Source organism: Dromiciops gliroides, chromosome 3 (assembly GCF_019393635.1).
Source record: "Dromiciops gliroides isolate mDroGli1 chromosome 3, mDroGli1.pri, whole genome shotgun sequence".
Taxonomy (NCBI): Eukaryota; Metazoa; Chordata; class Mammalia; order Microbiotheria; family Microbiotheriidae; genus Dromiciops; species Dromiciops gliroides.
The window spans coordinates 627373956-627390268 of record NC_057863.1 but is presented as its reverse complement, the minus strand read 5'-3'; the positions used below and the strand labels follow the sequence as shown (position 1 = coordinate 627390268).

Genomic DNA, 16313 nt, shown 5'->3' with positions numbered 1-16313 from the left:
AGATTCTGTAATAACATAGCAATATGGTTCTGTTCTCACTCAGATCACCCATACCAGGGACTATGTTAATATTTTCTTAGTTTACAAAATGCAATGATAACAATGTAGTATAGGCACCAATGGAAACAATTTGGACATTGATCATTCCGGACATTTTGTACATCATTGTGCACACTTAACAAATACTTTCATAAAGAATATATTTGTGGAGGCAGCTAGGTGGCGAAGTGGATAAAGCACCAGCCCTGGATTCAGGAGGACCTGAGTTCAAATCCAGCCTCAGACACGTGACACTTACTAGCTGTGTGACCCTGGGTAAGTCACTTAACCCTCATTGTCCCACAAAATATACATTTGTGGCCATTGAGGTAGGCAGGGGCAGGTACAGATACATGGTAGTAAGTGCATCTGGTTGTTCTATACAATATATCTCTACATTCCCAACCAAACCTTTCACTGTTTCTTCCAGAAATTAACACACAGCTAGTAAGTGTTAAGTGTCTGAGGCCAGATTTGAACTCAGGTACTCCTGAATCCAGGGCTGGTGCTCTATCCACTGCGCCACCTAGCTGCCCCCAAACCATATATCTTATAAACAAGAACTTATTAATTTGAGTAAATCAATTTGCATGATAACAAAAGGAAAAGACCCAGCATGGAAACCACTCCCTTTGTTTTAATACCTAGCACATATATAGTGCTTTAAAGTTGGTCAAGTTCTTTACATAAATCTCATTCCATTTGACCCTCATAACAACCACAGCAGCTATGTAGTTCAGTGGTTAGAGGACTGGGCCTGGAATCAGGAAGACCCGAGTCTTTGGTTTTTTTCTTTATTCTTTTTCTTTTATTTGAGTTTTCTTTTTTTAAAAATAATAAACTTTTTTATTTATAGTTTTGGGTTCCAATTTTTATCCCTCTTTCCTTCCCTCCCCTCCCTCCTCCCCAAGGCAGCAAACAATCAGATATGGGTTATACATGCATGATTATGTAAAACATTTCCATATTTGTCATTTTGTACAAGGAAACTTGATTGAAAGAAAGAAAATGAAAGGAAGTAAAAAAGAGCCTGCTTCAGTCTGTTCCATCAATATCAGTTCTTTCTTTGGAGGTGGAGAGTATGTTTCATCAGTAGTTTTTTGGGATTGTCTTGGATCATTGTATTGTTGAGAATAGTAAAGTCATTCATAGTTCTTCATCAAACAATATTGCCATCTCTATGTACAATGTTCTCTTGGTTCTGCTCACTTCAAAGACCCAAGTTTAAATCCAGCCTCAGATACTTACTAGCTGTATGAACCTCTGTCTACCTCAATTTCCTAAAGTGTAATAGCATCTACCTCCCAAGGTTAATATTTATTTAAAAATTTGATAATATTTGTAAAGTGTTTAGCATGATGACTGACACATGGTAGGCACTTAATAAATGCTTGTTCCTATTCCCACGGATACATTTCACAAATAAGGAAACAGGCTGAAAGCAGCTAGTAAGTGTCTGTTTCTGTGGCAGAATTGGAAATGAAATCCCCTTGACTCCAAGTCTTAATACTCTAGTTATCTAGATGTATCACCTAGATGCCTTTTTGTCTTGGTCTGATTTCCCAACATTATGGTATGAGTTCAAATATTTTGTAACTACTATAGTTGCTCTATCTTCTCAGTAAATTGGTGTTTGGTCATGTCTGACTCTTCATGACTCCATTTGTTTTTTGTTTTTGTTTTGTGTGTGTGTGTGTGTGTGTGTGTGTGTCTGTGTGTGGCAATCGGGGTTAAGTGGCTTGGCCAGGGTCACACAGCTAGTAAGTTGTCAAGTGTCCGAGACTGGATTTGAACTCAGGTCCTCCTGACTCCAGGGCCCCTAGCTGCCCCCATTTGGGGTTTTCTTGGCAAAGATCCTGGAGTGATTTGCCATTTCCTTCTCCAACTCACTTTACAGATGAGGAAACTGAAGCACACAGGGTAAAGTGACTTGCCCAGGGTCGCATGGCTAATAAGTATTTGAGGCCAGATTTGAACTCATCTAGCAGATGAGGTTGGTACAATAATATTGTTAGGCTTTTTAAAAAATGTTTAACCAGAAATTTTGTTCTGTAGCAATAATACCAATGAACACTAATTTCACTCCTTGCCCCTTTTGCTCAAGTGCATTATGACAAGAACTAGAGCAGGGCAAGGATAATCACCACTACTACCACCATCATCATCTAATGCTTTAAAAGCATTAAGTGGTTTAAAATACTAACATTAAAAATTTTTTAAATATATTAAGTGTTTTAAAAATATCAAAGGGCTTTACAAATATGATTTCATTCTAACCCAGAGAAGAAAGTGATATTGTTGCTCCCATTTTGTTTACTTTAAAAAATATTTTCGGGGCAGCTAGGTGGCGCAGTGGATAGAGCACTGGCCTTGGAGTCAGGAGTACCTGAGTTCAAATCCGGCCTCAGACACTTTTTTTTTTTTTTAGTGAGGCAATTGGGGTTAAGTGACTTGCCCAGGGTCACACACCTAGTAAGTGTTAAGTGTCTGAGGCTGGATTTGAACTCAGGTACTCCTGACTCCAGGGCCAGTGCTCTATCCACTGTGCCATCTAGCTGCCCCCTATTTCTTTCTTCTTTTTTTTTTTTTTAGTGAGGCACCGGCCTCAGACACTTAACACTTACTAGCTGTGTGACCCTGGGCAAGTCACTTAACCCCAATTGCCTCACTAAAAAAAAAAAAAAAATTAAAAGTATTTCCCCAATTATGTGTAAAACTAATTTTTAGCATTCTTTTAAAAATTTTGAATTCTAAATTCTATTCTTCCCTGCCCTCACCCCTCCCTGAGATGGTAAGCAATCTGATATAGGCTATACATGTGCAATCATGTAAAACATGTTTCCAGAAGAAAGAAGGAAAGAAAGAAGGAAGGAAAGAAAGAGACAGACAGAAAGAAAGCAGCTTCATCTGAATTCAAACTCCATCGGTTCTTTCTTTGGAGGCAGATAGCATTTTTCATCATGAGTCCTTTGGGATTGTCTTGGATCTTTGTATTACTCCCATTTTATAGGTGATTTCATTTTATAAGGTGATGAGGAAATGAGTCGGGTTGAGTGACTTGCTCAGGGTCACACAGCTGGTAAGTGTGTCTGAAGCTGGATTTGAACTTGAACACTCCAGGTCAAGTGCTCAATCCACTCCGTTACCTAGCTGCCACTTTAGACAAAAACAAGCCTTGCAGAAAGTCATCATTGTTCTTCCCAAGGGTCAAAAAAGGCTCCAGATGTTGGCTTTGGAGTCAGACTGGGTCTAGGGCTCCTCTTTCTGAGGTTCTCCTTGCTCCTCCCAAGTTAGACTCTCAGTACTGAGCTGAGCTGCAGAGTGGAGGATGTGCCTTCAAAGCTGGCTGATTCAGCTGTCCCCACGTAACAGGGAGCCCGATCACTTTTCTGGGCACAGAGGAATCTAGAGCTATGATTTCATTCAATTAGCCATTAAGTCAATAAGGAAGTAGAGTTTAAGAAGACTGGAAGGGGATAGGGGAAAGAGGGTTTGTTTTGAAGGACTTTAAAAGGCAAACAGAACGCTTTGTATTTGATTCTGGAGGCTACAGGGAGCTGCTCAAATTGAATAAGAGGTGACATGGTTAGACCTACGTCTAAGGAAATCACTTTGGTGGCTGAATGGAGGTTAGATTGGAGTGGGGAGAGACTTGAGCCAGGAAGACCCACCAGCAGCTACTGCAACAGTCCATGGATGAGGTGAGGAGCGTCCAAACTAGGACAGTGGTGGTGGCAGAGGAGAGAAGGGGGCACATTTCAGAGATGTTGCAAAAGTGAAATCAATAACCTTGGAAAGAGACGGAATGCTGGGGGAAGGAGGGAGAGATAGTGAGAAGTCCAGGGTGACTCCCAGGTTACAGGCCTGAGGGACTGGGAGAATAGCGCTACCCTTGACAGGGTTGGGGAGGGGTTGGGGAAAAGGTGATGAACTTGGTTAGGGACATGTTGAGTTCACCATGTCTATTGGTCATCTAGTTTGAGATGCCTAAAAGGCATCTGGAGATGTGAGACTGGAGCTCAGCGGAGGGGTTAGGACAGCATGGGTGGATTTGAGAATCATCAGCACCAAGATTAAACACATGGGAGCTGATGAGATTACAAGGTGAAATGGTATGGAGGGCAAAGAGAAGAAAGCCCAGGTCAGAACCCTGAGGTTGTAGTGAAGACAGAGAGCAAAAATTAGGGTTTGAATACACAGGGAAAAGAAGAACCATAACATTGTATGATCCCATATGGAAATCTCAGAGTTGGAGAACTTGGAACACTTGGGGCGATGGCAAGATCAAGGGTATGACATCATTACACATATATGGCTTTCTTTCTTCTTTCTTTCTTTCTTTCTTTCTTTCTTTCTTTCTTTCTTTCTTTCTTTCTTTCTTTCTTTCTTTCTTTCTTTCTTTCTTTCTTTCTTTCTTTCTTTCTTTCTTTCTTTCTTTCTTTCTTTCTTTCTTTCTTTCTTTCTTTCCGGGGCAATGAGGGTTAAGTGACTAGCCCAGGGTCACACGGCTAGTAAGTGTCAAGTGTCTGAGGTTGGATTTGAACTCAGGTCCTCCTCAATCCAGGGCTGGTGCTTTATCCGCTATACCACCTAGCTGTCCCAACACTTATATAAGTCAACCAAAACTTCTGATAGTCAAATGAGGTAACCAACAAGCATTTTATTAAGCATCTACCATGTTACAAACCAAAATAAAAGTCTCTTCTGTAAAGAAGCTTACATTCTATTGGGGGATATAATAGCTATACATATTTGTATTTGTACCAATTTGTTGTTGTTTTGTCAATTTAGTAGTGTCAGAATCTTCATGACCCCATTTAGGGTTTTCTTGGCAAAGATAATGGAGTGGTTTGCCATTTCCTTGTCCAGTTCATTTTATGGATCAGAAAATTGAGGTAAATGGGGTGAAGTGACTTGCCCAAGGTCACACAACTAGGAAGTGTCTGAGGACACAGGTCTTCCTGATTCCAGGCCTGGTACTCTAACCACTGTACCATCTAGCTGCTCAGTTTGTACCAATGCAATGTAATTTAAAAAAACAAACAAACAATTTTGGCGGGGGATTGCAGTAGCCTCATGGCAGATCAGGAAGAGCTTTGTGTAGGAGGTGACATCTGATACAGAAAAGTGAGTGGAAAGAGAACCTGATAGGGAATATGCCAGAGCCCTGCATTCCAGGAAGCTGGCCTAAGAGATGGGGTCTCTGAGGGCAAGGATGTCTGCATTCTGCTTAGAGATCACAGTGAAAAAAGGGCAACAAATCCTGTCATCTTGGATTAATTTATTAGCTTTTTTTTTTTTTTGGTGAGGCAATTGGGGTTAAGTGACTTGCCCAGGGTCACACAGCTAGTAAGTGTCAAGGGTCTGAGGTTGGATTTGAACCCAGGTCCTCCTGAATCCAGGGCTGGTGCTCTATCCACTGGGCCACCTAGACGCCCCTTATCAGTTTTTTTAAAAGAAAAGCTGTATGAACTGATGCATAGTGAAGTGAGCAGAACCAAGAGAACATTGTACATAGAGACAGCAATATTGTTTGATGAAGAACTGTGAATGACTTCCTATTCTCAACAATACAATGATACAAGACGATTCCAAAGGACTATTGATGAAACATACTATCCACCTCCAAAGAAAGAACTGATATTGATGGAACACAGACTGAAGCAGGCTATTTTTCACTTTCTTCCATTTTTTCCATTTATTCAAGTTTTCTTGTACAAAATAACTAATATGGTAAAGTTTTACATAATCACACGTGTATAACCCATATATGATTGCCTGCCACCACAGGAAGTGGGGAGAGGAGGGAGGAAAGGAGGGATAAAAAGTAGAACCCCAAACTATAAATAAAAATGTTTATTACCCCAAAAAATCTGAAAAAGAAAAGAAAAACAATGAGGTTATGACTTCAACAACTTTTCAAAACTTGAATTGCCATTTTAAATAAAAATAATGCTTTTTTGTTTTTGTTTGTTTTTGTGGGGCAATGAAGGTTAAGTGACTTGCCCAGGGTCACACAGCTAGTAAGTGTCAAGTGTCTGAGGTTGGATTTGAACCCAGGTCCTTCTGAATCCAGGGCTGATGCTTTATCTACTACACCACCTAGCTGCCCCCAAAATAATGCTTTTTATATCATTGTCCCTTTCCAGTGACTTCCTCAGCCACAATGTATAAGTACGTAAAGCAAACCAACACAGCAACTACACCTAACCATCAATGACTGAAGCCATAGTCTCCTGCCTCTAGCCCAGAGTTGGGATGTGAGACATGCCTTACCATCAGTTTTTTGGCTTCAAGCTTGGTCACTGCATTGATCATATCAGTGTTATGGTGTCAGATGAGATCTAATGAGGTTCAAATGAGATATTTGTAAAGTGTTTAGCACAGTGACTAACATACTTTAGGCACAAAAAATACTTCTTTCCTCCTTCTCTGGTGCTTTTCAAGGTGGTTTTATGTTGGCTATTGGGTATCTTGTTCTCCAGGTTCTGCTTTCTTTGCTCTGAATCCATTCATACAAATCTTTCCAACTTTTCTCTGATTTTCTCATGCTTGTCATATCTTATGAAGCTTTCATGATCCATTGGAGCCTCCAGGTGGCGCAAGTGGGTAGAGTTCTGGCTGAGGAATCAGGAAAATTTATCTTCCTGAGTTCAAATTTGACCTTAGACACTCAGGAAGATGAATCTTCCTAACTCCAGGCTAGGCACTCTATCCAGGCCTGGAGTCAAGAAGACCTAAGTTCAAATCCCACCTCAGACACTTACTAGCTGTGTGACCCTGGGCAAGTCACTTCACCCTTTTTGCTTCAGTTTCCTCATTTGTAAAATGAGCTGGAAAAGGAAATGGCAAACCACTCCAGTATCTTTCCCAAGAAAACCCCAAATGAGGTCACAGTCAGACACAATTGAACGACAGTAAGAACAAAAAAATCAGGCTCCATGACTAATGTGGAAAAAAGTTTAATGTGATTATACACATATAAACTACATCAGATTTCTTTCTGTCTTGGGGAGGAAAGGAAGGGAGAAAAATTTGGAACTGAAAATGTTATTTTTTAAAATGTTGAAAACTATCTTTTTTTTAGAATTTTATTTTTTCCCAAATTACACGTAAAAACAAATTTTAACATTGATTTTTAAAATTTTGTGTTCCAAATTCTCTTCCTCCCTCCCTCCCCACCTCCCCTTAAGAAATCAAGCAATTATATATGTTATACATGTGTAGTCATGCAAAACATTTTTATGTTAATCAGGTTGTGAAAAATATATATACAAAAAAACTTTAGAAAAAGGAACTAAAGGGGCAGCTAGGTGGCACAATGGATAAAGCACTGGCCCTGGATTCAGCAGGACCTGAGTTCAAATCTGGCCTCAGACACTTGTGTGACCCTGAGCAAGTCACTTAACCCTCATTGCACTGCAAAAACAGCAACAACAAAGGAGAATGTATTAATGTCTCATTTTCCCCATGTCCCCTACAACATTTGTCATTTTCTTCTGCTATCCTATTATACAATCCAATAGGTATGAGGTAGTACCCCATCTCTCCTGCATCTCTCCAATCAATAGTGAGTTAGAGGGGCAGCTAGGTGGCGTAGTGGATAGAGCACCGGCCCTGGAGTCAGGAATACCTGAGTTCAAATCTGGCCTCTGACACTTAACACTTACTAGCTGTGTGACCCTGGGCAAGTCACTTAACCCCAATTGCCTCACTAAAAAAAACAAAACAAAAATAGTGAGTTAGAGCATTTTTTCCCCATATGCCTATAGGTGGCTTTGATTATTTCATCTGAAAACTTCATAGCTTTTGATCATCTATCAATTGGGGAAATTGAAAACTATCTTTACATATAACTGGAAAAAAATAAAATACTATTAAGATTTTTTTTTAAAGTAAAAAAAAAACCTAACCCCCCCCTTATAAAATCATGTTCTATTACTTTTATACCCCACCATTTGTTTCGACATCCTCCAAATGATGTGGTCCTGCTTTGTTTCCAGGGTTTTACTACCACAAAGAGTGAATATTCTTACATACATGGGAACTTTCCTCTCCTCTTCTCCTCTCCTTCCCCCTGCCCCCACCCCTGTCCTTAGGAGGAAAGGGATTTAAATCCTCTTCCTTTCATCAGGTCTCGGAGGAGGCTTTGGATATGTCGTTGGAGGAATAAACTGGGACAAGACTAGTTTCGGCAGAGCCCTGGGTGGACAGCTGCGAGTCATTTATGTCTTTACTTCTGTCACCTTGAGTATCACCACAGTGCTGACACTCATCAGTATTCCAGAGAGGCCTCTGCAGTCCTTTAGCAAGAAGAAAACGGTGATGAAGAGCCCAAGCCTTCCTCTTCCTCCTTCTCCCCCAGTCTTGTTTGAGGAAGGCACATCTGACAACATTGACTCTCAGAATGCAACTCATTTATATGCAAGTTTTACCAGCCCTACTTCTCCTCTCAGCCCTCTCACACCCAAATATGGCAGCTTCATCAGCCGGGACAATTCTCTGACTGGGATTAATGAGTTTGCATCCTCCTTTGGAACTTCCAATATTGACAGCGTACTCATAGACTGCTTTACTGCCCGGCACGATAACTATCTCGCCCTCCCTGCCAGCTTACCCCGGCAGACCATCAGCGTCAGTTTCCCAAGGGCTCCCGATGGCTTCTACTGTCAAGAAAATGGAATTCTGGAAAGGGGGGCAGTCTCAGTGACTCATGGGCCAGAAGGAGACACATTAAGGGTAGGCTCTTTGGATGCTCCAAAGCCTCGATCGTCTGGGATTCTAAAAAGGCCTCAGACATTGGCCATCCCAGATGCTGTAATAGGAAGTTGTCCAGAAAGTAGCAGGAGAAGGAATGTTACCTTCAGTCAACAGGTAAGAGTAAATAAAGGGAGGGGAGAGTAAGATCTGACAGCATTTGTTAGTGAATATGATATCCTTAGAGCTTTTATTTAGCAATCACTGCAGATGAAGCATAGGTAGAATTTGAAAAGAGGAAAATTTACCTTTGTTTTCAGGAAAAACTACTAATTAAAGGTGTCCAAAAGCAGAAGGGGTTGAAGAAATGGGTTCCCCTAACTGGAGGCCTCCAGCAGAGGCTGCAGGGTCATTTTCCAGGTGTATTATAGTGGGGATTCATTGTTTAGGGTTGGGTTTGACTAGATAGCTGCTATCTCTCCTAACTCTACAATTCTATGATGCTGTGAAAGTAGCATGGGGGCAGCTAGGTGGCGCAGTGGATAGAGCACCAGCCCTGGAGTCAGGAGTACCTGAGTTCAAATCTGGCCTCAGATACTTAACACTTACTAGCTGTGTGACCCTGGGCAAGTCACTTAACCCCAATTGCCTCACTTAAAAAAAATTTTTTTTTAAAAGAAAGAAAGTAGCATGGGCTGCTCCAAGAGATAATGAGATTCTTCCTCCCTGTGGGTCCTTGAGTGAAAAAAGAGTTTGGCTAGTTAACTGTTGGGTATAGGAGAAGGCAGAGTCAAAACTAGGTTAGACTGATGGGAAGGCATTGAAATTTGTGAGGTGTGAAAATTGATACCCTTCTTCAGCAGGTAAAAGGAGTGGAGTTTAAAGCACCTGGTTATTTTTTTAAAATTTTTTTCAATTAAAAATCACTTTTTTCTCCCTCCCCTCCTCTATCATTAGGAAAAACAAAACCTTTATAATAAATATTCATAGTTAGGCAAAACAAATCCTTATATTGGTCATTTCCCAAAAGCCACACACACACACACACACACACACATATCTCACTCTGCACTTTAAGTCCATCACCTGTCAGGAGATAGGTAGCATGCTTAATTGTTATAGCACCTAGTTAGCAAGAATAATTAGTTAAAATAGGAAACCAGAGTCACTAATTCCTAATGATAGCTCAACTGAATTTGTCTTTATATTTTCTTGTCATGTCATTTTCATTTCATGAATAAAAGGTTGATCTCAGGGCTAGCCAATTTCACCCTGCTTGTCCCAGACACCTAAGTGGCTAGTGATGGTTCTGGGAGAGGGAAATTTTGTTCAAAAGGTTTGAACAGGATGACCTTTGAGGTCTCTTCCAATTCTGAGATACCATATTTGAGTCTGTGAAGTGAAGTGACAGCTATCGTATTGTAAGTAGGTATTGTGTAATTACACATAAATAAACAAAAAACGTTGTAAATAGGAAAATCCTAAACTCCTATAAAGGGTTATACAGGCTCAACATTTGTTTAGAAGTGTATCAGCTCTATATCAGGCTGACTGGATGATCAAAATGAATGCAATTCAACAAACATTTATTATGAACCTACTATAAGCAAGTTAGTTTTTTGCTCTGGGAAAACAAAGGCATAAGAATGCAACAGTTGCTGCCCTCAGGTAGCTAACTTTCTACTGGGAAGGATAAAAACACAAACAAGTAAGTGAAAAGTAGATACAAAGTGATTCAAAGTAACTTCTTAAGGGAGAGTGCCGATGACAGGGAGCTTTGAAGGAAGCTTAGGGTAATAATACTGGGGAGGAGGGGCAGCTAGGTGGCGCAGTGGATAGAGCACCAGCCCTGGAGTCAGGAGTACCTGAGTTCAAATCCGGCCTCAGACACTTAACACTTACTAGTTGTGTGACTCTGGGCAAGTCACTTAACCCCAATTGCCTCACTAAAAAAAAAATTTAAAAAAAATAATACTGGGGAGGGTTGGGGTGGGGGTGGGGGGGTGGGATGAGGAATGAAATGCAGACTAAAGAGGTCACTTACTTGGAGGCACGAAGCCGGGAGATAGCATATCATAGATAAGGATGGTTGGCAGTAGAAGAGTCGGAGAAGGCAAGGAATATGGAATGAGGATGGGATTGTGTTTTAAATGTCAGGAGGAAGAGTTTATACTTCTATCTTTTGAACCATTGGGAACTAATGAAGATTTTGAGGTTGGTCACCTGGCCAGATATGTGTCTCAGTAATATTAATTTGACAACTGTGTAGAGGATAAATTGGTGAGGGAAGAGACTAGAGTCTGGGAGATGAATTAGTAGCTTAGGATAATAGATAAAATGAGATAAAATGTAAGCATTTTGCAAACTCTAAAGAGCTATATAGAGATGCTTATTGTTATTATTATTATTTATTATCCAAGTGAGAGGTGATGAGGGCCCAAAATAGGATAGAGGCTTTGTGAATAGAGGAAAGAGATGGATGGGAGAGATGTTGAGGTAGGATTATTTGATTGGGATGTAGAGTGAGAGAGGAGTTAAGGATCAATACAAAGTTAGGAAGATAAGTGACAAGAAGGATGATGGCATCCTCAACAGAAATAAGGAACCTGGGAGAAAGGATAGATTTGGGAAAAATAAGGTCCTTTTAGGGCATGTAGAGTTTAAGATGCCTATGGGACATCCAGTGGAGATGTTCAGCCAGCAGTGGGTGATATGGGACTGGAGTTCAAGAGAGAATGTAGAGTTGGATTTGGGAGTCATCTTAACCTGAACCTGTGGGATGTGCACAAGACACTGAAGGAGAGTGTAGAGATAAAAGGGCCTGGGACAAAGTGATCATCCTTTAAAATGTTGACATACCTGAAGGAAATGCCAGTAAAGGAAATATACCATAGAACAATTGTTAAGTTTGTCAAGGAATATTTTAGGGACTTCATTTATTTACTTAACTGACCATCAGATATCTTGACCATGGGTATATTTGGCTTCTCGTTCATCCTTTGTTCTCAAAGAGGATCAGTGATGTCACAAGGGCTTGGAAAAGGAAGTAACCCAAGAGAGAAAAACTAAGAATCATGCATGTATGTATGTATGTGTGTGTATGCATATATGTTATGTATGTATGCTGAGGGAATCCATATATTATATATACTGCATATATACTATATATAATATACATTAATATATACATTACTCAGATATCTAGTATGTATGTATTCACACACACACACACACATATATATTGAGGGAATCACTTGTTTATCTGAAGTATCTACCATTAAGTCCCTGAAGAAAATGTACAATGCTTGGAACGGTGGTGAGTTGAGGTCTTTTTCCAGGAAGATAAAGCAACCTTCAGAAGAGCTATTGACCTTTATTTAGGTTTCTGCTGGTTGGGTGACAAGAATACAAACTAAATCCTGGGTTTTTTTAAAATTTTAAACATTTTTATTTAAAGTTTTGAGTTCCAAATTACATTCCCTCCTTCCCTTCCCTTCCCCTTCCTGAGATGGTAAGCAATCTGATATAGATTATACATATGCAATCATGTAAAACATTTCCATATTAGTCATTTTGTAAAAGAAGACTTGAATGAAAGAAAAAAAGGAAAGAAAGTGAAAATAGCATGCTTCAGTCTATATTCAATCAATACCAGTTCTTTCTCTGGAGGCTGATAGTATGCTTCATCATTAGTCTTTTGGGATTGTCTTTGATCATTGTATTGCTGAGAATAGCTAAGTCATTCACAGTACTTCATGGAAAAATATTGCTGTTACTGTGTACAATGTTCTCCTGGTTCTGTTCACTTCACTATGCATCAGTTCATGTAAGTCTTTCCAAAAAATCCTGGGTTGAACAAGTACCCAAAGAAGCCAAATTTTACTATTTATAGGGTAGGGTTAGAACATTGATGCAGGTGAAGGGTGAAGTTGATTCAATCCAAGTCAATTGAGTAAGCATTTATTAATTGCCTCCAGTGTGTAAAGCACTTACTAGCCCCAAAACAAAAATGAAAGTCATGGTTTCAGAGGTGGAAGATATTTTAGGATAACAGGACTAGAGCTAGAAGGAACCTAAGACATCATCAAGTCCAACCTACATAATGTGCGGATGAGGAAACAGACCCAAAGCTGTTAAGTGACTTGTCCAAGTGTCAACAGGTAGTAAGTGGCCAAATCAGAATCTGAACCGAGGTCCTCTAACTTTCAGTCTTGGAACTTTGTCTACTATACCTCATAGTCGACAAATTTTCACCCTCAAGGAGCTGACTTGCATGGCTAAATAAAAACAAAGTAATTTAAGGGAAAGCGGGGGAGTGGGGGGAGCACCAGTAATCTGTGGATTCCACAGGAAGCCCCCATGTAGGAGATGAGGCTTGAAAAGAGCTAGGGGTTGCAAGAAGAAGGAGAGTGTCCCAAGCATGGGAGGAGACATCCTAAGCAAAGGTCAAGAGGTAGGAGGTAGAATGTTGAGTACTGGGAATAGCCAAGAGAGCCATTGTGAAGGGGGGAAGGATCATGTGAAACAATGGTTTCCATATGAATTTTGACATTCAGGGATGTTAAGTACCAAAAAAAAAAAAAAAAGATCATGTTGCTGTATTCAGTAACCCTACAGCAACTGATAAACTCTTGCACACGAAGTGTGATGGTGAAACAAAGGCCCAAAAGGAGATATTCTGAACTTTGTACCTGGGTGGCAATTTGAAATGTAATCACTGAGTGTTTCATTGTGGATTAGAGTATTGTCTTTTATGGTCAGAGGACCTGGTTCTGAAAATCATCTCTGCCCCTAACTACAAGTACAAACCCAGACATCACTTTATCTTTCTGGTTTTGTCCTTTATAAAATAAAGAGGTTGGACTAGATTAGATCAGGGCTTCTTAAACATTTTCTACTCACAATCCCCTTTTGCTCAAGAAATTTGTTTTTGTGACCCTGGGTATATAGGTATATATAGGTAAATGTAACCTTTTCCCTGTGGTCAAATTTTTTGCAACCCCCACATTCAGTTACTTGACCCCATATGGGGTCACGACCCATAATTTAAGAAGTTTTGGATTAGATGACCTCTAATTTCTCTTACAGTTCTAAATTGGTAACCCCCCCCCTCCCCAATCTTCTGAAGTGTTCTCTTAAGTAGCATGACTATGCTCCTGATTTAAGACCCAAGTTCAAATCTGGCCTCAGACCTTATTAGCGGTGTGACCCTGGCCAAGTCACTTAACTCCTTTACCTCAGTTTCCTCATCTGTAAAATGGGGATTTTTTAAAAAGCACCTAAATCCCAGGGTTGTTTTGAAGCCTAAATGAGATATTTGCAAAGCACTTAGCGACTCTCCTGGTGCATATAAAATGCCATATATATGTTAGCCATGTTGTTGTTATCGTCATTGTCATCATCCCCACCACCACTGTCATCTTACAGAGTCACAAAACTTCAGACTTGGAAGGAACCTCTGTGGACACCGTTACCTGTAAAAAGAGTCTCTCTGCCACTTCCCCACCAAGAGGCTTTCCAACCTCTGCTTGGAGCCTTCCAGTGAGGGGAACCCACCACCTCCCAAAGTAGCTGATTCTACTTTTAGGTAGCCCCAATTGGAAGGCAGTTTTTTTCCTTGTAACAAAAACCTAAATCGCTCTCTTTGCAATTTCCCCCCACCCCCAATTAGGGCACCTAATTCTATCTTCAGAATCTAAACGGAACAAGTCTAATCCCTTTCCTGTGACAACATTCTAAGTTTTTAAAGCCAGCTAGGTGGTGCAGTAGAGTACCAGACCTGGAGTCAGGAAGACCCTGGGCAAGTCACTTAACCCTGTTTACTTCAGTTTCTTCATCTGAAAAATGAGATAAAGAAGGAAATGGCAAATCACTCAAGTATCTTTGCCAAGAAAGCCCCAAATGAAGTCATGAAGAGTCAGACACATTGAAGCGAGCGAACCTGGCAGTTCTTCCCTACTACTCCCTTCAAGGCTTAACATCCCTAGTTTCTTCAACTGATCTTTATACGGCATAGATTCCAGTCTCTTCACTATTGTAATTACTTAAAATGTCTCTCCCACTTGATTCTCTGTAATGCTTGAGCATTCACTAAGGTCACTTAATCGGAGTACCTGGGGTTCAAATTCTGATTCTCCTATTTATAAACTTGTGTGACTTTGAATAGTTTGAATAGTTTACTCCTCCTCTCTAGGTCTCTCTTTCCTCATCTTTAAAATGATGGGGTTTACTAGCTGGACATTGGGTTCCCTCCCAAGTCTAAATCCTTCCATCCTAAATCTTTGTAATTTTCTAATTAGCAAAGAAGTATTGGACCAGCAGCTAGGGGGCACTGTAACCCATCACTTGGCTTCCATTTTCTCATCATCAGTCCCTTTTAGCTCCAAATCTCTGAAACTGTAAGCAGTGAGTCCATAGGATTAGAGTATACTGTACAACTCCCTCACACAGCATGGCAGCTTTGACCTGTTCTCTTTCTGACCTGCACTAATTCACCCCTCAGGGAGCCTGGTTCTCCCCATGCCCCCACCTTTGTTCCTGCTAGAGCTCAGAGCTCTCAAGCTCAAGTGATCTACCAGCCTCCCTGGGAACAGGGACTCCCTGTACTCTGCCCAGTCTTCTGACTCTAGTGTAGTTCTCCATTTTCTCCCAATTTACTTTGAATGAGTCAATCCTTTTACTGTGATGATTGACAGTCTTGCTGTCAGCTTGATTTTTGTGCTTTTATCCTTCTTTACAGGTTGCTAATATTTTACTCAATGGTGTCAAATATGAGAGTGAATTGAATGGCTCTGGGGAGGTCTCTGAGCAGTCACTTTCCATGCGACGTCTCTGTTCTACCATCTGCCATATGCCGAAAGCCCTTAGAAATCTCTGTATCAACCACTTCCTGGGTGAGTGCTAGCAACATCATGGCTAAGGAAGAAAGGGAAAGTCCTGACAACAAAAATGAAGTTCAAGGCAGCCCCCAAATCTCTCCCATGGAAAAGTCCTACCATTAAAGTTACTTTTTTGAGTTCTTGGGATTTAGATCTGGAAGAGACTTCAGAAGTCATTCATTCATAGATCTAGAACTGGAAGGACGTCAGAGGCCATGTGGCCCAATCTCATTTGACAGATGAGGAATGCGAGACTCTGAGAAATCAAATGACTTGCTCAGGGGTACACAAGTAGCCAATAGCAGAGTTGGGATTTGAATCCAAGTTCTCTGATTTTGAATATAGCATTCTTAAGGCATAGTCTCTAAAAGGTTTCCTTTAATTAATTTTAGGCCATGAATGGGCATAGTGTGGATGGAGTACTGGACTTGGGGTGAGGAAGACCTGAATACCAATTCTGCCTCAGTCACTAACTAGCTATGTGACCTTGAAAAAGTCACTTAACCTCTGCTTGCCTTAGTTTATCTATGAAATGACAACAATAACAATACTTACTTCCCAGTGTTGTGAAGAACAAATGATATATGTAATGATATTTAAAGCACTTTGCAAACCTTAAACAGTATATATATATATATATATATATATATATATATATATATATATATATATATATACTAGCTATTATTGGTATTAATT

General features: G+C 40.3%; 1 protein-coding gene across 4 annotated transcripts in view; it reads left to right on the top strand.

The window, feature by feature from the left end:
- SLC45A1 (solute carrier family 45 member 1) overlaps positions 1 to 16313 on the top strand; it is a 48311-nt gene that overhangs the window by 20098 nt on the left and 11900 nt on the right. For all 4 annotated transcript variants that reach the window (XR_006355748.1, XM_043997335.1, XM_043997334.1 and 1 more), the window contains exons 5-6: positions 8174 to 8913; positions 15476 to 15629. Coding sequence is in view for 3 of the 4 variants with exons in the window: in XM_043997335.1 (XP_043853270.1) it covers positions 8174 to 8913; positions 15476 to 15629 (894 nt within the window). In the remaining variant the exon portion in view is untranslated. The remainder of the gene's footprint in view (positions 1 to 8173; positions 8914 to 15475; positions 15630 to 16313) is intronic.